At 45.8% G+C, this 24,896-nt stretch overlaps 1 protein-coding gene across 1 annotated transcript in view; it reads left to right on the top strand.

Moving 5' to 3' along the window:
• The window catches only part of RTN4RL2 (reticulon 4 receptor like 2), a 76,959-nt gene extending 63,117 nt beyond the window's left edge, over positions 1-13,842 (top strand). The window contains exon 3 of the mRNA XM_069629013.1: positions 10,894-13,842. Coding sequence (XP_069485114.1) covers positions 10,894-11,718 — 825 coding nt within the window. The 3' untranslated portion in view covers positions 11,719-13,842. The remainder of the gene's footprint in view (positions 1-10,893) is intronic.
• Positions 13,843-24,896: the final 11,054 nt, after the last annotated feature.

Raw genomic sequence — 24,896 nt, forward strand, 5'->3', positions numbered from 1 at the left:
ATGAGAAGTCTAGTTATTTGTTTTGCATTCAGAAATATTTCTGCATGATCATCAATCAACAACATTAGATGCCCATTGCCCCCAACTTAATGCATGTTGGCTTAACCTCACGATCCTAACCCACTATGAGCTATGCTGATTGGAGAACGAAGAAATCGCAGAGTGCACTCAACACTGGGCATCCAATGAACAGAGGAACTGTATTTGCCTCATTGCTTCCGCATTCCAAAGACGTTCCTAATAATAGTTTTAAGCATAAAGTACTGTGAACATTTGAGGTTTTTTTCAAGCCTGCGACTTGATAACTTTCTCTCGGTTTGGACTTCCTCATCCCGCACTGGCGTTATTTATTCCCCAACCTCTCGAGACCGTCTGTAAGTGGATGTAGTCAACCTTTCCTCCCAAGCCTACCTGAGCGCCTTTTCCATCCATGACTTGCCGTCCTGATCCTGATATCAACACTCTCAGCCTCTTCCCAGTGGCATGTCTAAATTACTCAAGGGGTCTCTGCTCGCTTCCTTGCAACACATCTTGTACACCGGTGAATCCGGCCCCTAAAAATGGTTTACTCCAGGGGTTATCTTATCGCTCTGCCCTTGCACTCTTGAGTGAATTGATTGAATAGAAGTTTAGTCGTTTTGTTACTGCTGCCCACCTTTGCGCATATTGATTTTGGAAGTGTGGGGTCCAAGAACTTGAATACAGAACCCCTTATCAGCATATTCCATACCATTCCTCTCTCGAAAGTACTGTCCATGCAAATTGATGAATGAATGAGTGTCTCACATGCGCTGTTCCACAATAGTACGTACTCAAATCCCGTAGCGTCAGACCTCCCTTCCCGATTAATGTAGTTAGTTTCTTCCAACAGCTTGGACCCGTTTAGCAGTGGCGTGTCCAGACTCTTTTCACTGGGGTGGCCCAACTGTGGGGAACTGACATATGCAGGGGTGGCATGAAGTACAAGCGTGCACGCCACCCCAGGCCACTCCATGGAAAGGAACAGACACATTCGTTTGTCAAAATGTGTCATTTCTTGAAGAACCATTTGGATGCATAGAGAGGAATGCTGTCTAATGGGAAGGCTAGGTTTGGTCAAACTATCTTCTTTAGGTTAGTGACTTTTTCAATGATTTATAAGAGGGAGTGGCTACACTTCCACACTTTAAGGACATCGCTTCTTTCCTCCAAGCGTTCAGAATGATTTTGCGTCATCATCACGTCCAGTTTTTGTGTTATCAGAACATACCACTGCCCCTTATCTCCCTTCATTTTTTCTTCAAAAAAAATGTGCAATGCACATATTGGACAAAACATAAATTAAGAACTATGAACATTGGCACAAACGATTAAGTGCCTTGTGCTCTGCAACGCCATGTTTCAGAAGAAAACCTGGGATTGGGAAGAAAGGATGCCCCTGTGCTTCCATGAGCAGGAATCAGAGGCCGGGAGCCACTTAATTGTTTTTGATACTTTTTTGTTTTCATAATATGTGCCAATTTATTGATTTTCAATCTTTTTTGCCTCTTGACTTTATTTTTTCTTCTGGCACCTGAATACACGAATATGTATTTTAAAGGGCTCCCTCGTGTTACCCCGTACTGTTGGCAATGCTCCGTCTAAGATGACAGCGGCACTGCCGAGCTGTGGCACCAGAACAACCGCACTCCTTCTCAAGAACCAAGATCAGCTGATCCTATTTCCTTTCATTTGCTGCAACCTGAACAAGGTTGGCAGAACTGTGCTCTGTGTCGCCTCTAACTTTGCCAGGTATTCCTTTACTCCGGTATCCTTCTGCAAAGAATCCATGGAGAAGTCCAAGTCCCTGGAGATACGGCAAGCATCTTCCTCTGGATTTCATGATGTCTGCTCCCTATTGTCTCCCGCTTTGGGGATCATCCTCTCTTAATTCCCTGGGCTCCCATAACTTTCATGGCCTCGTCTGGGATCTTTCTGCACATTTCGACAGGTCCATTGGGCGCCATTTTGGATCATCTAATAATCACACATCAAAACTCCTTTCCCTGTTATGGGTGCCTACCGTTGTAAATAAGGTCAGCAGTGTTAGCAGCTCACCCTTAGTTATTCCCACATGCATTGGACATGTGGGCATTATTATGCCAAGGAATAACAGAATGGAACACCCAGTTTATGCTAAAATAATTGGACATGGATTAGAGGTCAAGAGTACCGTACCGTTTCGCAATTCGTTATGGAGAACCTTTGTCTGATGATATGATAATTCCATGCAAAATCGACCTTCCTACATTTACTATAAACTCATCAAGATCTGAGACCTAAGCTGTGAAGATCCTGCCGTGGGCCAAGAATTTTTAGATTTTTCCCTGCCGATTTACATGGTTTATGGCTTTCACCCCACCTGCGGCTCTGATCCTCAGAGATTGTGGGGCACTGAAGCCTTTGGCGTCTGTGGGATGATGGGGTTACCCAAAGTATTCTTTATCGCAGATGGTTATGCTCAACTGCCTGGCCTGGTTGGTATCGGTTTTAGTGAGTTGCGGGCTGCAATAGGGCAGATGCACCCAGAGGTCATGCCTACTGGCAACTCCACTCAGATGGGGTTATGCCAACCAGCCAGACCCGGTTTCCTAACGCAGTGAGTAGGAGAGGATGCTAAAATCGTGGACTTTCCTTCAGTAAGCCTTCAATGATGAGATATGATATGATAGGTTATTTATAACACGCTCAATACCCAGAGGTTTCTAAGCGTGGACCTGGGGAGTGTTGTCTTGCTTCCAAGGCGAGTGCGTTGCCCCTGAGATATCCTCCCGAGAATGCTTATATATAGAGTTATTTTCATCTGTATGGCTTCCCAGGCTGAATCTGCATTACCCATTCACAGCTGGAAGCACATGTGTATTTGCCCGAAAAGATGAAATGGAGTCCTTATGAACCTGAATGGCCAGGATCTCCATTATTAGAATTAGAACGTAGGGCCAGTTCTCAGAGATCGATGAGAACCCCTGAAGAGAGACTATCCATGTTGCACCTTTCCATGGTCGCCACCCAAACCTGGAAAATCCCAAGATCATTCCTGTGCTTTTGTGCTGATCGCAGAAGCCATTACCCAACGAAAGGAGACCTGCCTTTACTGACCTGCACCATTCACGGACAACCCTAGAGGAAAGGAGTAGCTCAAGACGCCGGAAACAGAGAGCCTGCCAGATCAATATCTGGCACCTGCGCCAGAGGCCAGCATGGAGGTTCTCCATGCTTAGGTGAGTGCCAGATGGATCTGTGATCTCCGGCCTACTTCAGTATCCCCAAGCAACCTAAGCACCCTGTGCTGGTGACTCTGCCTGTGAAGGGGAACCCTTGCCGCAGTCAAAGACTAGCACCAAAGCACTTGCATGAGACTACTCCATGGGCCCTTACAGCAGCAAGTAAAGGGTTGTGACCCCCTTGCTGTACTCGCATACCCCACCGTTTCCGGCCACCTCAGCTGACCTCATCTCCAGCGTTGAGGTCAATCACTGATGCCTGGAAGTGTTACCTGCTGTCCCACCTGTGTATATACCATGAATGCCGCCAGCAATCGATGCCACATTCCACAGATTGGGACCTCGCTTCCTCTGAACTAGAAGACTCGCCCGCCACAGGCAGGTTAGTCTGCCTCTGCATCACCCCTTTGCACTGGTTCCTCCCAACTTTGAAAGTCCACCACTGTTGATAGTCACAATGGGCACTGGGAACCTCAAGCGCAAAGCTCCTGCCTCAGTAACTGTATGATGGACATCCAAAATCCCAGTCAAGAGGATGCAATAGGCAGTGAGCAGCGAAGACGTTGCAAAAGTTGCTGTCCGTGCTGCTGCGGCCCTTGTGTAACATTTCCGTTATGCATGAGCTTCCTGCCTTGGAAATGGTTCGGACCCCAAAGTGCATGGGGGGTTGAAAACACAGACCCCTGTGTGCTACAGCACCCTTCACCCATAGGAAATCATTCCTGACTTGAATAACATTGGTTCTCTGCTTTCCTTTGACCTTGGTAACCCCACCTTTGTTGCAGAAATTAAACCCCTCAAAGGATAAAGTTAGGCACTTCTAGTTTTCGCTACAACTCATTGACTTTGCTCCGTTTTATTTTTCGGGTTTCATTTTGTAACAATGACTGGGGCGCCATCTTTGTTGACTTTGGCAGTATCTGAGATATACTGGGAGTCGGGACACGCCACACACCCCTTTAAGAGAGCTTGGACCTTGATTGTTCGACCCCCACTGCAACAGGTGAGTGAGCAAGGGAGTTAGGGACCCCATGTCTAAGCTCTGGGGGGCCAGCAAGCAGGCTCTGAGCAAGAGGGAGCCCAGCAGTACTGTCTTTCTGCTAGCATCTGGATAAAAGCCTTTCTATATCACTATACAATGGATCAAACACAACCCCCAGAGGTCTGCAGAAACTGCCCAAAGCCACTATGCTCTGGAGTCCTGCATGAGCCGCATGCCTGCAATGCATTCCCAGGCGCGGGGACTTGCCTTGTTATATTTCGACTTGCATTGTTCTGCCCAGGCCAAGCTTCGACTACACAGCGTCACCCGCACAAAGCCTCGAGCATACGGTTCAACTGCTGCATTAAAGCATGCTCTCAAATTCACGCAGGAACTTTGGCATAAGTCACAGGATGCTAACAGCAGACCCACCAAAGCTCACCGAGGGAGCATCTGCTGCAAAACCTTTGCACAACGTCTTGCCCCTCGTGCAGCAGCGGCCTGCTGCAATAGGTGTCTTGCTGAGCTGCACGCCATTCCCGTGACAGGCCCTCAGCATTAAGCCGTGTACTGATCTGAATGACCCAACTCACCTCTGTATATATGGACAAACAGGTCCTGTTCAGGGTTCTTCTGAGCCTCGGGCCGTGGGAAATATCCAGGCAAACGACTTTGCCCAGATAGCCTCCACCACAGCGGAATCTAGGCCTTGTGGCACGCACTGCAACTACACATTTGTGAATCCCACAGGCATACAACAGTTGCATTTCCTGCATATTCCAATCGACATGCCTTTGGCACAGCTCTAGCCAAAACAAGGTGCAATCCATGGTAATATCTGTGGGAGAAGTTGCTATGGTAGCCGCCATTTCACATGTCCGCTGGGTGCATGCTTTATGTATTGCTCATAGCAATGATGTCTCGGGAAGTCACTGCATGCATGTGGTGAAATGCCAAGAAACATTCCACATGCATGCATGACTCATCGATCCTGATCCCACATGCATGCACAACTCTTCGATCCCAAATGCATGCAGGACTCTTCAAACCCAAATTCTTGCAGGACTCTTTGATCCCGCATGCACGCAGGACTCTTAGATCCCACATGTATGCAGGACTCTTCGATCCCAAATGTATGCAGGTCTCTTCGATCCCACATGGATGCAGGACTCTTCAAGCACACATGCTTGCAGGACTATTCGATCCCACATGCATGCAGGATTCTTCGATCTCACAAGCATGCAGGACTCTTCGATCCCACATGCATGCAGGACTCTTCGATCCCACATGCATGCAGGACTCTTCAAGCCCACATGCTTGTAGGATTCTTCTATCTCACATGCACGCAGGATTCTTCGATCCCACATGCATGCTGGACTCTTCGATCCCGCATGCATGCAGGACTCTTCAAGCCCACATGCTTGCAGGATTCTTCTATCTCACATGCATGCAGGATTCTTCAATCCCACAAGCTTGCAGGATTCTTCGATCCCACATGCTTGCAGGATTCTTCAATACCACATGCTTGCAGGATTCTTTGATTCCCACATGCATGCAGGACTATATGAACCCACATGCTTGCAGGACTATTTGAACCCACATGCTTACAGGATTCTTCGATCCCACAGGCATGCAGGATCCTTCGATCCCACAGGCATGCAGGATTCTTCGATCCCACATGCATGTAGCACTCTTCGATCCCACATGCTTGCAGGATTCTTCGATCCCACATGCTTGCAGGATTCTTCAATTCCCACATGCATGCAGGACTATATCAACCCACATGCTTGCAGGACTATTTGAACCCACATGCTTGCAGGATTCTTCGATCCCACAGGCATGCAGGATTCTTAGATCCCACATGCATGCAGCACTCTTCGATCCCACATGCTTGCAGAATTCTTCGATCCCACATGCTTGCAGGATTCTTCAATTCCCACATGCATGCAGGACTATATGAACCCACATGCTTGCAGGACTATTTGAACTCACATGCTTGCAGGATTCTTCGATCCCACATGCTTGCAGGATTCTTCGATCCCACATGCATGCAGCACTCTTCGATCCCAGATGCTTGCAGGATTCTTCGATCCCACATGCTTGCAGGATTCTTCAATTTCCACATGCATGCAGGACTATATGAACCCACATGCTTGCAGGACTATTCGAACCCACATGCTTGCAGGATTCTTCGATCCCACAGGCATGCAGGATTCTTCGATCCCACATGCTTGCAGGATTCTTCGATTCCCTCATGCATGCAGGACTATATGAACCCACATGCTTGCAGGACTATTTGAACCCACATGCTTGCAGGATTCTTCGATCCCACATGCATGTAGGACTCGTCGTTCGGGTCGATATGGTCTGGAAAGGGCCAGCTGCTGATTGCATGCAGTAGGGTTAGGGATATGTCCAGCCACGATTCGGAGCCAAACGCAATAAAACCCTTTTTGCTGAACCCACGGCCTCTCCTCAAAAACGTCATGCAGTGGAACCAAAGGGTACTTATTGAAAGCAAAGAAAGAAAGCATCGAACTGGCAGGAGCCCTCACCCCACACTGCAGGCTTTTTGCCCGATCATAATCGCTTTACTCTTAGGCTGAAAGAAAGTTTGTTTCGCTTCTGAGAATAGAGAATCCTGCTTTATCGCTGCAATGCGAATTCAGAGTAAAGAGTGAGGGTTTATTTTCTTCCGAACTGGTTATTTTGTAAATAACATTTTTTTTCAAATCGGTCAATTTTGTATTAACAAAATACGGTATATTTTTTGCAAACCGTTAGTTTCGGTTCAAAATTGGCTATTGTTTTAATCAATCTGCTTGTTTAACAACAAAAATAACTAAAAAAAAACTAATTTAATGAGGGTTGGTTCGCAATATTTCAGTGAAGAACATTTAAAAAATCCAAATCTCCCAAATTTGCTTTTGAGGTGAATTGAATGTGCCCACCTCCACTAACCAACTTAAAAAGCATGTGACGCTCTGGTGCACAAAAGGGACACAAATAAAAGCGGCGGGCGCACTGACTGATAAAGGCTGGAGCCAAGAGAAGAGAATCGGCGCCCATTCTGAGGTGAATTGAATGTGCCCACCTCCACTAACCAACTTAAAAAGCATGTGACGCTCTGGGGCGCAAAAGGGACACAAATAAAAGTGGCGGGCGCACTGACTGATAAAGGCTGGAGCCAAGAGAGAATCGGCGCCCATTCTGAGGTGAATTGAATGTGCCCACCTCCACTAACCAACTTAAAAAGCATGTGACGCTCTGGGGCGCAAAAGGGACACAAATAAAAGTGGCGGGCGCACTGACTGATAAAGGCTGGAGCCAAGAGAGAATCGGCGCCCATTCTGAGGTGAATTCAAACCTAGAAAAGTGGTGTTCCATAGAGGAGCAACACTGTTCTCAAAGGCATCCTATTCTGTCAAACTAAGAGTGTGGGGGACATGCAGCAAAACCTCCGTTTTGGCAGGTGCCTGATTTACGGCGGGACTGCGGCGCCAGTGGCCATCATCATCCGCTCGGGGCAGACCCTGTAAGGACGCCCTCCTTTGCAGAGCCCTTCATTTACAGGTTCAAACAAAGGACTTAAAAAAAACAGCACCTGTGAGGTGTCGTTAACATCTCTTCACAAGTGTTTCCTTTCAAGGCTTGGCTTTTCCTGGATGGCAACACCACTTTTCTAATTTAGTAAAGGCTCAGCCAGAGTAAGTAAGAAAAGTGGTTGATTTTTTTCAAATCGTCATAATGACGCTGGTGCACTCGTGGCTCCCACAACGTAGGGCCTGATTCACAGAACGTTTTCCTGTGGGATTGTGCCATTCTAAAACACTTCCATGAATCAGGCCCCGAAGATCTGGAGCTTTTGCAGCTGCAAAGCACGGCCTCTCCCCGCAAATCCTGCCACCCACCTCAGATGCCGGCTTCCCACTCCAGTGTTTGCCACATGTCCGAATCATACCCCTAGGTGTTTACTGTCGCATGTTTTCCCCGACACAGTAGCAGCACAAGTCTTCGACATACAGGTCCTTCCCATGCTGTAGTGGCAACGTGGGTCACATCGGCATGTCCGGGGAGGGTGGCAGGAAAGGGGAACGGGTGGGACACGAAAGAAGGGGGGTGGGAAGCCGGAGTGGGAAACTAAGGAGAGAGCGAAGGGAAAGAGGGAGCAATGAAGCCGAGATGGGCGACGAGTTGGGGGAAGCTGTCAGGGGGCGATGCCCCTTCCAAGTTACAGAGTGCATGCGAGGTGAGGGGTGAAGGTTGTGTACCCCACTTTGAGGCGTACATTCCATACAGCTCGGGAGCCCCTCCCCCAAACACAAAAAATAGCATGGCCAAGATCACTTTAAACACCCACGGTGCTAATGCAGCATGTGAAAGACAGTCAACCAGTGTCTACATGTATGGTTCACACATGTAGAATTCATGTTAACGTGATCAACGTAATATATATATATATATATATCCCTTTTCACTATTCATTGATATGAGGGCCATGGCTGATAAGTGATTTCACCATTATAGACCCAAGACAAAATTGAAATTCCACTGTACACATGGACCAACACTGCAATCTACTCAAAGTGAGGTCATATGATTTGCCTTAGTTCGGACAGTTTGTTAATATGTCAAAACATGGATCATAAACGCAGCAGTTTAAAAAATACATTTGTGGTACATTGCCAAATACAAGAAAACACCCACTCAGGGCTTTAGGTGGGCCAGGGCTAGCCAGGCCTCAGCCTTGGCAGTCTCCAAATATTGCCCTTGAGCAAGGGCTCTGCCTGAGTAGTTTAACGTATCTTCTTGCATTGCATGTGCTCTGAGTGGATTGGCTAATCTCTCTGGATCCGGCATGCTCTGAGTGGACGGATTCATCTCTTTGGGTGGCGCGTGTTCTCAGTGGTTGGATCGGTCTCTCCTCTGGATGTACTAGATGGATTGAAGCATCTCCCTAGATCTCAGTCTGCCCCATGAATATTCTGGGGGCATTCACTGGCTTCCCTTGCCCGTTTTATTCTCACATGCTCTCAGTGGATTGGCACAGCTGTCTCATGATACCACTGTAGGTCTTGAACGGGGGGAGGGGGGTCTGCAGGGATTGGCTGAGATTGGCTGGCTTGGTTGTGAATGGCCGGAGAATGACCGCCCACCATTTCTGTCAATTTTGAAGCGCAAGATACTTCATATGAGGCTAAATGCCTTATAAAATATGAGGAAAGAACATATTGGCAGAAAAAGTCACGATCCACAGCGCTTGTAAGTATAAATTAGACAAAGAGGGTCAAGGCTGCAGGTATCTGGGTAGTGTGGGTATCCTGCCAGTATAATTCCACTGAGGTAAGTACAATTGCAACACAAACAAGTCCCAGTTTCACTGCGCCAAGTATAGCAAAAATAAAAATCAGGAGTCCACGTGATTTGTATGAAAGAACAGCCTTTAAAGTCCAAGGTTTAGTACAAGCAACAGCCTAACACGTGTTTCGAGCCTTCCAATGTGCATTGATTTCTTCAGTCTGTCTAAACAGCCAACCAGCTTTAACTGCAATTTCAAAGACTTCAGAGTACTTTTTGGGCATTGTCCCTTCAGCTTAAATTTCAGGCTCTATCCCTATTAAGCCTCAGATGAAGAGCCGTGGAAGGCTCGAAACACGTGTTAGGCTGTTGCTTGTACTAAACCTTGGACTTTAAAGGCTGTTCTTTCATACAAATCAATTGGACTCCCGATTTTTATTTTTGCTACACTTGGTGCAGTGAAACTGGGACTTGTTTGTGTTGCAACTGATAAAATATGAGATTGCTCATAGGTGTCCCATGCCCTCGTGGAATATAAGTTCAAAGTGTTGCTCGTGGAGTCTGATACAGGGTGTGAGGTTGCGTTATCTTGACTTCAACTAACCGCTGTGAGGGGATTCTGATTTTTGTTCAATGGTTTAATTTCTAACTGCACATTGTCTTATACACTTTGAGTAAATTGTGCATAGCGTATTTTATTCTTTGTACAATGAAAGCATAAACTCCCTGCAGGCAGAGTGTATTAGGAATGAGGCACAGGTCTTCCTCTAAAAGTACTCTTGCAGTCCCACAGGAGGGCCGCTTGAGAATTGCAACAACAACGGGTGTGTAGGTATTGGATCACATCCTGAAACCATGTCAGACTCACAGTTTACAAGACCAGAGATTGCCCGACACATCCTGAAGGTCTCCAGATATGGAGAGAGCACAGGATATCCTGAGTCGGGAGTTGGACCCTACACATAGGACAAGAAATCCTGAGCTGGGTGGAGTCCCAGAAGGTGACTAGGTATGAAAATACTCCAGCATATCCTGAGACTAGGGTTGCACAGAGAGTTTGCAAGTATGGAAATAGGATAACACCTCCTGAGACTGGGTTACGTTCTGGAGGTCCTCATGTGTGGAGGTAGCACACCATATATTGAGTTTAGGCTTAGACCCTGAGCATTCCCAAGTATTAAAATAGTTTGGTGATAGAACAGTATTTCTGGAAACCCGGGGTTAAGCTCTGCAAGGTGTGCACTGTGGAGATAACAAAGGTGATTCTGAGGCTAACCTGAGATTCTAGTAGCTGTCTATTGTAATCAATATCGTCTCATTTCTTCCCCATCTGGTTTCCTCATTCAGTTTCTTTTTTTCTCTTTTCAATAGGATGACCTCTTCATTGATAACTCCAACCTCACTCACCTCTTCCTTCATGGAAACCGGCTACGGGTGCTCTCCGAGAATGTCTTCCGAGGCCTGATGGGCCTTGACCGGCTTCTCCTACACATGAACCGGTTGCATGTCATCCATCGCTGGGCCTTCCGTGACCTCTACAAGGTAACCATCCTCTACCTCTTCAACAATAGCCTGACCACCTTATCTGGCGAAACCATGGCAGACCTGCCCTCATTAGAATTCTTGAGGCTCAACAGCAACCCCTGGGCCTGTGACTGCCGTGCTCGCTCCCTCTGGAGCTGGTTCCGTCAGTTTCGTGTATCTAGCTCCAATGTCCTCTGCATGTCACCACCCGAGCGGCATGGTATGGACCTCCGCTTTCTGGCAGAGGAGGACTTCCTTTCCTGTCAGGGGCCAACCACAGGTCAGGGCAAAAACGGTGTCAAGGCAAAGTGGAAGCCCAAAGCATCAAGCAGCAATGATGTGGCCCCAGTCAACGGTGGCACAAGAGTCAACGGCTCCTCCAATAATCTGTACGGACTGGGGGATGGGAGGATAGATGGCGGGGCCCCTAACCCTTCTACTCTGTACAAGGATCTTCCGTCCAATGATATCTACAGCCCAAAGTATGATGGCCCGACAGAGGAGGACTACTGGGAGGGCTATGGGAGTGAGGGAGAACTGAGGGAGAACTGCATTGGCCTAGACTGTCCCATTGGTGGCAGCTCCAGCTTGTCCCAAGAGCGATTATGGATTGTCCACATGACAGCCTTTCTCCACCTCTCCCTTCTGGTACTAGCACAACGAGAACATTGACCCATTCTGGGTCCAACCCGGCTCCCCTTCACCTTTGGAACTCTGGAACTAGGCTGGACGTTCGAGGCGCAAGAGGCAACGGCCAAGGGACATGGCTGGCCCTGTGACTTTCGCAGTCTAGGTCTGTAGGAGGTTGAGAAACAGATCTGGCACAGGACAACCCAAAGCACGAGAGAAAGTCTTAGGTTAGGTGACCAGATTTTTAACCCATAAAAGTGTGACCAAACGTGACTAGGAAATGGATGTTCCATGTTCCAGAACTGCCTTTGAAAGTCTTTTCTCCTAGATCCCGTTCACGTTCAGGTCATACGCTCATCCTGCATTTTATCTGCATCATCAGAACGTCCATGGTCAGCAAGAAGCTGTTATTTAACGTACCCTTAACGAGAAGCTGCTATTGTAACCTGTTTTGAAATGGGGACTTGTGTTGATTCACATTTAGTGAGGCATAAACACATTTAGGACTGTTTATTGGTTGAAAATGTTATTTTTATTAAATTCATGTTTTTGTTTTTATCACAATTCAAATATTTGTTTGTAGGGGCCATAAGCCACTCAGAGGACGAGGTTTATGTGCAGAAGGGTGGGTAAAACATTAATCTTACCACTGTGGTAGGTCTTTTATTTCCATGTTCGGAAATCTAGCCACCATCTTGGAACAGGGCATTTTCCTGTACAGCGATGGGCAACTCTGGCAGAAAGGCCCAGTATTTCAACAGAATTGACAACTTTAAGAAAAAAAATGAAATACGGTTTAATGGCATTTAAAAATTGCTAGTAAGATTTTGAACTTGTTTACATGCCTTTCAAAGCACTGTTAAATTGTATGTAGGATGTTTTCAAAACTAGACACCATCCTACGTTTCCAGGCTCTCCTTTTGGTCTTGTTTAGAAATATATTGCTTCAAAGTGGTCTCTGGCTTCCGATCATTTTCTTTTTTTAGGGAATGAGCATGCCCATGATTGCACCTTGGTTTGACCAAGCCGTGTGTGTTCCCGGCATCAGTTGTATTCCCCAGTGCCCTATCTCACCCAAAGCAAGATGGCTGCTGAAGTGGACAGTTATATTTTCCAACGTTCCTCTCTTTTCACTCAGTGTTAAGCTTTAGCTTTGAGGATTACTGTGCCCACTTTATCTACACCTGAACCGCAGGTCATGGCTCCGAATCCTGTTAGGGCTAACTCAGCCTTTCATCTTTCCGAGGAAGGTTAAATGAGTACTAGTCAGTTGGCCATTGGCAACTGCTCCGGCATTGATTGCCTACTGCACCCCTTAAGTGCTAAGAGCGAGTATGTTCGTCCTGAATTCTCCTTAGAAATATTTATAGGCTCCGCCCACTCTTGCAGTTAAGTTTAATGTGGGTCCTTATGCCTTTGTTCAACGTTTCCTCCTTGTGTTTTGATCAAGGCCAGTCCTCGGGCCAGCTGCCCTTCGGGAGGCATTTGCACTTTGGAAAGTTAGACCAGCTGTTGAACACTGGGAAATGTGTTTTTACATTTGCTGACCTTCAGCTCTGAAGCAGAATGAAAAGGGGTGGTAACAGAATTATTATTATTTTTGGAGAGGGAGGCTTGTGTGTATATTATTATTTTCATCATAAGAGACTTTGAACGCATCAAATGGACACAATGGGGCAAGACAAATCTATTAGAAACACTTAACAAAAATTTGTGTCAAAAAGGTGCTAAAAAATGCCCGTTCTAAAATGGAAATGTTTTATTTGGTATTGGTTTCTGTACGTAGTGCTGTCTCTCTCATACAAAAAAATGCAAACTCTTTCTGCAATATCATCAACACTTTCATCACTTAAGAGGGCTATTCACGGCGCATGCTCATAGCAGGAAGCCCATTGCAGAATTCAGAGAAACTGCCCCAAACAGTGGGAATTCATCTGTTTGGGCGTGTGTGGAGCCATTGAGGGCGCCGGTGGTGTCATGACATTCTTAACGGTGAGAACTGTGGATAAGTGAACTGAATGACAATCCGCCAATGGCCTCAATGGGGAGCTGAAAGAGGAGTTGGACTCAGGACAGCATCAAAATCGAGGGTGTTCCTCCATTTTCAATGCAAAGCAAATATACTGTCTATTTTATTGCTGTTGACTAAAGATCTTTTAAAATGTTGTTAGAGTGTCTGTTTTTGCCACATTTGAGTTGCACCTTTGTCGAGTCCTCTTGCGATTTATGTACATTTGTAGTCCTCTTTTCAAGCAGCTTTTTGTTCAAAGGTATCTGGCATCTCTACTGGAAAAACTAGTGTGTCCACACTGAACATGCATGGCAACTATAGAAAGTTGTGTTTTCTTGATGGAACATCTAGGTGCGTGTTCTGGTAGGGCTCTCTGGGCTAAACTACAACAAAGCACCCAAGACTCACATTAAGTGGAAAAGGTTTCCTTAAGGTGACAGGCCCAAGCTTACAAACATTCGCTAACCTGGCTCCTCGGCCTTACAGACTCACCAAATAATCTTACATAGATAACCATCCACCCCCACCCCTAATCCCCCTTCTAATCTCCAACATGTTTATAACTTTTCAGCTTTCCTCTCCCTGAGACGACACCCATCCTCCTTCACTAACTCCTTCCGTTTCCTGTACCCCTGGGCTAGCTTGTACATCCGAACAGCATTAATCACCCCCTTAATGATATGATAACCCAGAGACTTCACCCAACCATTGAACTGGTCGAGCCACTTGCACCCACAAAAACCCTACCCACAGGTGTGTGAGCTTAGGTCCCTTTAGGAAAGTGCATGCAATGGATGGGTTCATACAGAATAACTCTGAGTCCAAACAACCGAACCAACTCAGGAATATGGCAAAGTACTGTTTTATTAACAATTATCTAAAACAGGGAGTTACAACGAACATCAACGGACTTATGCTCAATTTCTCTGTGATCTTTTCACAAAACAAGGGTTATATATCCAAAATAAGTCAGAGATTACTTTCTACTATGTGGCAAATAATGAAAAACCTACTGGCGATCGGAATAGGCTTAAGGGGAACATCTAAGTACACATTCTATAGGAACTATAATTGGGAATGGCTGCCATCTGTCAGGTGTATAACATATGCCTACCTCTAAAACATGTCATCTTCAGAAACATTAGCTACACGATTTCTCATTGGTCTTCAAACTATAAGGTCCTTCATTATATGGACCACTACAATTGGTTGGCATGCTTGTGCCATGTCTGTAACATTCGGTTCACTTAGCAGCATGTAAGCCAAGACCCAGGTGCAGGCATATGGGGCCTGACACCACCTCCGCAACCAATTAGCCCAGCATCTCTCATCACCCATGCCTTCTGCCATGAAGAATGTCTTTGAACTTGGCCTAGCAAAGTATCCTTGTCATCAGAATACATGCGAGTGTGGGCACTCACTATCATGTTCTAGGACTCCAAGTTTGAACTCTATTGTCATCCATGGCCCACGTGACAGGAAACCACGATTTGGTCCATTTTGCAGGTTTTAAATGCTCTAAATGAATAAAATGTGTCACCTTTGGTGTTATTTCTTTGCACCTTAACAAGGGATGATTCATCCTTTGCATGTTCACTCCTTTTCAGAATAGATGGCTGGCCTTGGCTGCTTCAGTCTTGACTCCAGGCCAGACAACCTCGCCATGCAGCGCCACGATTCAGCTTCTTCTTGCTGCAAGACAATTTTCCCTTTCCCCTTCATGGGTCCTGGCTTACTAAAATTCATGATGCCGATGTCCAGCTTCTATACAGGGGCGGCTTTGCCTGCATTCTATTCACTACATATAGCCAGCTTCTATGATAAATTAGTCTACCTTGTGTTTCACCATCTGTACAATTACTGAACGGTTGATTCTCTGCAGCACTTTGTGCACTTGTAATCTTCTTTTCATGTTTAAAAGTTCTCCTGATTCTTTACTTTGACATTAGTTTCATACATCCTCTTCAGCCAGTATCCTGATACGTTGTCCATACCCTCTTATGATGTCACAGGCTTCTTTCTTTGCTCTTTTTTCATATTCCTTCAGGGAGTTCCTCCCTCAAATTGTTGTCCCCTTGTGGCATACATTCAATAGGGTTCTCTCAATGGGTAACTTCTTTCGAACATACGTTGCAGTATTGACACAACTGCTGGTGTCAAACACAGCATAATCTCAGGCTTCCAACATGTGGGAGGTAGGGGGCGGGGTTTCCTGCAGAGGCATGCAGCTGATCCTCTACATTCCCCCCTCTGGTCGAGTCCTCAACTACATCCTCAATTGTTTCTACACCCTGATATTTTTTCTTGAAGAAGTGTTTCTTTGGTGTCCATATCTTCATCACCCCCCTCAGGGTGCCGGCTGATTTAACATGTTCATCTACACTCCAGGTCATGTAGTTACATTGTCCATTTGCGATACAATAGATGGATGTTCCCTCAGGTGCTACAATGTTGGCTGCTATGTATTTCCTGACAGCTTCATCAGTCAGCTCCTTGGCATTTGGTTCAGGTTTGACATCGATCAGGATCTTCATCCCTACCACTTTCTTTGCCATTTTCTTATATTGGGCAATCACTATCCCGACTACACAGAATCCAAACATCACCAGCACCAATATTACTCCAAGAACTTTGAATATATTTGCCAACCACTGTGGAATCAACGAGAACAGGAAGGCAAACCAACTGTCATCTTCAATGTCCTCTGTCTCATCTTCCATCTTATTATGCAGGTCTGTCAAAATACGTTATGGCCTCTGTCAAGTTTCCATTTTGTTCATCGTGAGAAGGTAGGAATGTGCAACATGATGGCCCAATTTTGGCACAAACTCCTCCTTCCATCGCTGTGATCATATAAAGGACGTATCGGTTCTGGAGGGTCAGTAGTATAGCCATTAGCTCTTCTTTAATAGCATTGAATCCCTTTATGGTAGCATTGATTGTCTGCAAAAGCTCCCATCTAATCTTTAACCACTTGAGATTCACCACTGTTTGGATCCCAGACATGAATATAATCATCAGTATTGTGGCAGTCTTTCTGAACAACCTGTGCTCCTCAGGAATGGATTCATATGCTGTTATTGATTTGGCTGAGAAATAATTTTCTCTTTTTGTCCGACAGAGAACTTCAGCGATCTTCTTTTTCTCAAATGGGCATCCACCTTTGGAAATTCACCAATGTTCAGGTCGCTCTGAGGAATAACTAATGCTGGAACATGGATGAGCACCAAGAAACATACTCCACCCCAATCCTTGGGCAACCTCATATAAGTTCTAGATCCACAAGCACAATATCGGTCCATAAGTATGTCTGTCCATTCTCCCATCCTGGGAACGTCAATTATGGTTTTGCATTCTTTGTTATATCCCATGTGATTCTTTCTGTGTCTTCGGAAGCACAGTGTTGCATTAACCAAAGGGAGTACAACTTCTGGGCCTGATTTATCTTCTTCCCATGTCAATAGTTTGGAGTGCTTCGCCCATGACTTTAAACATCCATCATTCACCTTCTGCACCTCTTGTACGTTCAGATGAGCTGCACAGGATTTCATTCCTTCTTCCCCTCCTTTCTTGGAATTCACTCGTCCATAGATCCATAATTGAGTTTGTTCTCAACATCCAGGTGATCCGGCTATTTCCGTCACATCAGGGCAATTCATTATCTTTATTTCTTCAATTATAACCTCATCCTGTCCAGCAGGATACACAAGCATATTGCACTTCCATCCAGGCTCCTTCTCCATTTGTAGAGTTTGTGATTGGCTGCCTACTGTCAGGTGGACAACATATGCCTACCTCTAAAACATGTAATCTTCATAAACATTAGATAAACAGTTTCTCATTGGTCTTTAAAATATAAGGTACTTTGTTATATGGACAACTACAACTGGTTGGCACACTTGTGCCATGTCTGGAACATTTGGTTCACTTAGCAGCACATAAGCCCAGACCCAGGTGCAGGGAGATGGGGCATTTATTTATTTGCATTTTTAAAGCGCTCACAAAGCCCATGGGCATCGAGGCGCTGTTAAAGTAATTGTTGTTTTTTTTTTAGCTGCGCAATTGTAATTTTTGTCTTAGTTGCATATCTATAACACACTTAAATACCCAGAGGTTTCTAAGCGCGGACCCGGGATCGAACCTGTGTTGCTTCATGTCACCTTGCTTCCAAGGTGAACACGTTGCAAAGGAGCTATCCTCCCAGGCATGCCACTACCTCCCCAACCAATTAGCCCAGCATCTCTCAACACCCATGCCTTCTGCCATGAAGAATGTCTTTGAACTGGGCCTTACAAAGTATCCTTGTCTTCAGAATACATGCGAGTTCGGGCACTCACTATCGTGTTCTAGGACTCCAAGTTTGAACTCTATTTTCATCCTTGGCCCACATGACAGGAGACCACGATTTGGTCCATTTTGCAGGTTTTACATGCTCTAAATGAATAAAAATTGTCAATTTTGGTGTTATTTCTTTGCACCTTAACAAGGGATGATTCACCCTTCGCATGTTCACTCCTTTTCAGAATAACTGACCTTGGCTGCTTCAATCTTGACTCAAGGCCAGACAACCTCTCAATGCAACTCCACGATTCAGCTTATTTTTGCTGCGACACAATTTTCCCTTTCCCCTTCATGTGTCCTGGCTTACTAAATTTCATGATACCGATGTCCAGCTTCTATACATTGGTGGCTTTGCCTGCGTTCCATTCACTACATATAGCCAAATTCTATGATAACTTAGTGTACCTTGCGTTTCAGCCCCTGTACAATTATTGAACAGTTGATTCTCTGCAGCACTTTGTGCATGTGTAATGTTCTTTTCATATTTAAAAGTTCGCCTGATTCTTTACTTCATCATTAGTTTCTGTAGGATCCATACATCCTCTTCAGCCAGTATCCTGAGGCGTTGTTTGTTCATATTCTCTTATGAAGTCAAAGGCTTCTTTCTTTTCTTTTTTCATATTCCTTTAGGGAGTTCCTCCCTCAAATTGTTGTCCCTTCAGGGATACATTCGATAGGGTTGTCTCAATGGGTATCGTCTTACGAACATACGTTGCAGTATTGGCACAACTACTGGTATCCAACACGGCACAATCTCAGGCTTCCAACATATGGGAGGTAGGGGGACAGGCATGCAGCTGCTCCTCTACATGTTGTTCCTGCCTCAGCCCTTCCTTAACCTTCATACTTCCCACCACCCCTTCCAACACCATCCTTAAATCCAGTATGTAATATTTCTTCCCCTCATGGAGAGATGTACCCCATCCTCCCTGAACAGATTCACTACCTCATATCTTATATCCAGGTGTTGCAGTACCTGCACCCCCAAACCCCATAAAGCATACCCATCTCCCTGTTTATTTTCTTCCTAGTCCTCTCTACCACTCCCACCTTCATCGCTCCCCTCCATACTCTCCTCAGTAAAAGCTCTGTCCAGTATGGGGGGGGTGGAGCATCAGAGGGGAAGAGATTGGGTAGTACTGATCCCATTTTAGCACACCCAAATGAGACCTCCTCACCAGTATGTTATTTTTGCTACACTCCAGCTGCATTCCAAATACTCTCCTCTCGGCTTGCTTGCCCACCCATGTCACCAGGCAATATCCGTGTATCCAAACTACTGGTATTCCACCCCTTATTTGCATTGCATGTGCAGAATGAAACAAAACAGTGAGAACCACTCTGTACTCCCAACCCACGTTGTATCCTCTAACTCATCCCCATCACAGCTTCCTAATGTAACTTTTGTATCCCATAAATATCCACCACCCCAGCTTCTTAATCTCCTGCTTCCCCATGCCAATCTCTTCCCCTCTGATGCCGCCCCTATGCTAATGGAAAAAGCCTACCCAATCCTCCCTCAGTTCCTTTAATGCCTTACGAAAGACACCCAAAACCTTCCCCGCTGTCACTCTCCCAACCTCTTTATGCCCTAACTTCTTCCCCTTTAACTCCCATTGCTCCACAGTGTTACCTTCGTCCTTCCCTCCTTGGGCCCCATTTTCCCTAATGTACACTCATGCTCCTACTCGCTTTCCTTCATCCCCTCCCATCGCCCCACCACCTTGTTGCCCTTTGGTATAGTTATGTTATGATAAGTTGTTATTCCACGCAATGTTACCACTGGCATAGTCTCAAGGCGCTCACACGGTTCTATAAGAGTGGGTTGGATAGGTTAGTGAGGGAAGAGGGAGTAGGATAGAGGTTGTGCTTTTCTGTGGTGCTTGTAGAACCAGGAGGAACTGGCGTCTAGTGCGGGTATGGTTTCTTGGTGTGTTTGGATCGTGCGCTCTTTGGCTATTGTGTCCGGAGGGGCAGCCTCCAGTGATTGGGTGTTTGTTTGCAGCAGTTGGTTTCATGGTGGATGTGTGGTTGTGTTTTTCAGTGGGAATTGGACTGATCTGAAGGATAATGTGAGGGAAGTGTGAGGTATGCTGGGGAGGAGTTGGAAGTGGGGGGTTAGTAGTTGGTGCCTTTTCTTCGGTCCTCATTTGTATTGCATGGTAGTGTCCATTTTTTTGTTGGTCATTGGGAGTTGAATAGCCATTTTTTCAGTCATTTTCTGAAGTGGAGGTGGTCTTCTGTTGTCCTAATTTCCTTTGCTATTGTGTTCCATAGATTAGCAATTAGATGTGAGAATGCGGTTCCTTTGAATTACCTTTTTATGTATTGTTTTGGTTCTCTTTGGAGGTCGTCGCTTGATTTTAGGTCTCTTCCTGGCTGGTAGCAGCTGATCCTGGCTTGGAGGAATTCGACTCCTTGTCCATGTAACGATTTGTGGGCAATGCGAAGGGCTATTTACTGGGAGCCAATGTAGGCTTCCCAGAGCTGGTGTGATGTGATCTCTTCTGTTTAGTCTCAGGAGTATCCTTGCTGCAGTGTTTTGGATTAATTGACTTTTTTTGGTGAGCCTCTCTGGCATTCCAAGGTAGTTGCATAGTCGATTCTTAATAAAACTAGGAAGATGATTGCGAGGGTTATATGTGGGAAGGAGAGGTAGGGGAGCATCCCTCGAAGTAGTCTCAGGCAGCAGAAGCATTTCTTTGTAATAGCGTTAACTTGTGGTCCCAGTGAAAATCGGTTGTCCATGAGTATTGCCGGGATTTTTACCAAGTTTGATGTCTTCAGTTGGGTTCCCATGCCAGGTGGCCAGTCCAGTAGTAATTTGGTTGCGCTGTTCTCTGGGGGCGATATAATTATTTATGTTTTGGTCAGGTTCAATTTGAGGTTGTTCGTTGTCACCTAGCTGTAAATGTTGGCAATGCCATTGTCAGGGTGTTGTTTGGGTCTTGGGTTGTGGCTATCTTGACAATGAGTTGTGTGTCGTCTGCGTAGCTGTAGGCAGTCAGTCCGTGGTTTCAAATGATTTTCATCAAGGGGGACATGCGGGCATTTAGATGTTGAAGAGGAGAGGGGATAGGCTGAAGCCTTGTGGTACTCCATCGGAGATGCTTTTGGTGTTTGAGCTGAAAGGCGGTAGGTAGATTCTTTAAGTTTGATGTGTGAGGAAGGATTTTAGCCATTTTAAGGCAGAGTCTTTGACACCTCATTCCTCCAGTCTTTCGATTAGAGTTGTGTGGCTGATGTCGAATGCTGCTGATATGTCCAGTAGTATGAGAGCAAATTGAGTGCTGTTGTCTGCATTTATTTTTAAGTCATCCCACATGGATAGGAGTGCCGATTCTGTTCCTATAATGGGTCTGAAGCCAACTTGTGAGTGGACGAGTATTCCATTTGTTTCTATGTAGCTAAGAAGAATTTTGTATAGATGGTTCTCCAGTATTTTCTACGATACCAGTTTTGTTTTTAATCAGTGGCTTCATGCAAGCCGATTTGAATGATTTCGGTACTGGTCCTGTGTTTAGGGATATGTTCATCAGAAGCCAGAAGTGTGATGCTGGGGTGCTGTGGTTGAGGACTTCTTTGTAGATTTCCAGGGGCAAGGGTTGGTCAGAGATTCAGCGAGATTGTTGTCCTTTATTAGTGTGGAGAAAACAGCTTGGTCTATCGGTTCAAATCAAATGAGTCTTGTTGTGGGTGGCGGATTGCCAGTTGTCAGTGGTTCTGTGGCTGTGTTTATAGTTGCCTGGCTTGCTTCAGCAGTGTGTTGGATTTTTCAATTTTTGTTCTAAGGTAATCTAAACCTCCCTTTCCACACTCATTGGGACTGACCTGTGCCCTCTCTGCTGCTTCACCCCTGCCCCACCCTACTACCTGCTACCTGCTGCAGACTGCCCCACCCCACCTCTGCCTTTCATAACCCTGCCCTCCAACACCACAGCCTGCACTGCCCTTGCCCCCACGCCCTAGATTTGCACTTGCTCTGCCCCTTTTGCTCACCCAGCACCTCCTTTTAGTCCTTTTGCCCTTACTGCCCTTTTAGTAATATCTACCCTGCTACTTCTACCCTCTTTCACCAGATCTTGTTTCCCTTATTGACCCCTCCATGCATGGGTTGCATGTCACCACCCTGGCCCGGTATCCTCAGCCTACTTCATACCCTCCCAGATGGCGCTGCACCCACCAGACACCTGTGCCCTCACTGCCCCGCAGGCCCCCCAGCCACATGATAACTAACCTTAGCTCCCCACCAGTGAAGGCTTGGGAACACCACGCGTATGTTAAAGGAACATAATATTTCAGTATTGAGTAATGCAATAGTACCAGGCAAGTTTCCCTGTAATTATTTTTCTCTATGTAGGGAAACGGTTGGCTGTCGTGCGCATATTATTTTCCATGTGCAGAACTGCTGACTAATGAGGTAAGCCAGTTTGTGAGCATGCGTATTTAGTGAACTACCATCTCAGAAAAGAGTTTGAAAGGGATTTCCACTTCCCAGCCACTGCAGCTATTTCAAATCTGTTTAAAAGGTGCATCTCACAACACTTTCTCCACACACATAGGCTAAACAAATATTTTATATGTGATTACAAAGTAAACTCATCAACCAGTCTAAGGCTTCAACATCTGCCACAGTACCTTGCAAACTTACTTTTGTTCAGAGAGAAATGTGTGCTTTATGCCATTGGAAAAACACCTGGGTGTTGTGACAAATCTCTTGGTGTCGTTATTTCTCCCCTGGAGAGGGGCCCTTCCCGTGGGCCTGGGGGTGGTACTCTGTGGGAGGATCACATGGGAGGGGACCCCCTCTGCGGGAGAAGGGAAGACTATCAAGGGAGAAGGTAGTATGTCAACCATCATGCCGTCATGCATTGCTCACCCAACAACACAGATAGGGCCCAAGCTCCCTACCCTCTCTGTCTCCTCTTTATTCTGTTAGTTACTTCATGCATAGTAACCCAGTTTATCAGACAATACTGTGATGAGAAAGAGTGAGGAAGGAGTGAGAGTAGATGGCTCCAGAAATACTGGCACGAAGAAGAGCAGGGCAATGAAGAGCCCTACGTGGAACCATGACAAACATACTAGCTATCTGGAATTTGAAAGACGGCTTACCATAAAAACCAACAAAGAATTCCCCTCAGAGTCAGTCCGACCCCAGAGGAGCATCGAGGTGGGCAGCGAAGCCACGCAGGGAGGACGTGTAGCAGATCCCGATGCCGGGAGAAGGAAGTCTGCGTCCTAGAAGGCTGAACGAAGGCTGGGAACCCTGACGTCCGGTGTCAGGAAGGAAGCCATCCGAGTGGTCCAGGAGAAACCCGACATAGGGCGAGAAACCAGTGCGGCGGAGCTGCTAAAACCGTAGCACATACTGTGAGAGCCCAGGGGAAGCCAAAGAAGCTTGCAGGTGTTGCCGAGAACCGGGACCCTTGTGGAGCAAGTTAGAAGGTATGTAGAGGGGGACCGGATAGGCACTGGGAAATCCTAGAGGCTGTGGTCGGGAGGAAGTGCAGAACCATCTTCCTCGTCCCACTGGAACGAAACAGAGAAATGAAACATACTGGGTGAGAAAGCACCCCAAAGAGACCAGAAGAGAGCGAAGGGTCTGGTTGTACATGCAAGAGAATGCCTGGCAGGATAGTGAACTGGGCCAGAGTGAGAGACTTTATAAACCTGAAGAGGGGGTCTGGAGTTAGGGTGAAACCTGTTACATAGTTTTTCTTTTGAACTGTAAGGGATGGAAATAGGTTAGAAACATAGGTAAGTGGACTATTTACTTTTGCTGAACGTTCTGACATTGTCCTTAGTTTTGTGTGAGGCAGGGAATCCCCTCTTAGTTATAGGGACAAATAGGGTTCTTCATTATTTTTCTGTAAAAAGTTTATGCCAACAAGCATGCCACCTTTGTGTCCCACCTCTACTTCTGCACCCTTTGCAATTGCAAAAACAAATATTGCTTGTCATAACTGATGTGGCTGTCAAACAATTCAGACAGAATACATTTGCAGATGGATTACTGGCAATTAAAAGCAATGTGTCAAAATAAAGTGCCACTTTAATGAAGCAATTCAAGGCCCAGGAGAACATGCCTTTATTAATTTGTGTAAGGATGATAACTGCATCCGAATAACTACACCTCAGAATATGATGATCAAACATTCCTGTGCCTCTACTTACTATCTACATTACGTTGCCCTGTGAATTATGCTAACACCAGCCTTACAACTAAGAGACATTATACACCATAGATTTTTACTCTCTAAAAAAAGGGAAAATGTGTCTGACAAAAAGATGAAACACTTCACATATAGGAGCATACCCCCCCTGCTTCATCCCACAAAGCTCCACTGATATATTTTCGAATTAGTGAACAGCAGAGCATTGACATAGGGAGGAAATCCGTACTAATAATACCCGATCTCAAGAGTATTTTTTGTAAGCAAAAAATCATTTGACTCTAGCAGGGAGCACAATCTGATTAGAGCCTTCCTTGTAACCCTGACATAGGCATTGAAATGGCAGGGTACATAATAAAGTCTATAGTTTTACTCACCCTTCCACACCGCAGCCTAGACACAATTAAACAAGAGCCTTACTGAGGTTTATTATGGAGCCCTGTTGAACAAAATCACATATATGCCTTTAAAATTAATAGCATCAATTCTCAGACATATAACAGATTGCATGCCTTCTTCTGCACCTAGGGATCCCTCTTCTGTAATTCTTTAGCAGTTAAATAAGCTGCAGTGAGCGGCTAGAGACGATACACACTGGGCACATGGTTATATTGAAAAGCCCTCAGCAGCTGAGCATAGACAGAAAAGAAGGTGCTGTTGCCTAGAACGCTGCTAGAATTTCCTATCCTTCA

This window comes from Ambystoma mexicanum, chromosome 12 (genome assembly GCF_040938575.1).
Source record: "Ambystoma mexicanum isolate Mex_15411 chromosome 12, UKY_AmexF1_1, whole genome shotgun sequence".
Lineage (NCBI taxonomy): Eukaryota > Metazoa > Chordata > Amphibia > Caudata > Ambystomatidae > Ambystoma > Ambystoma mexicanum.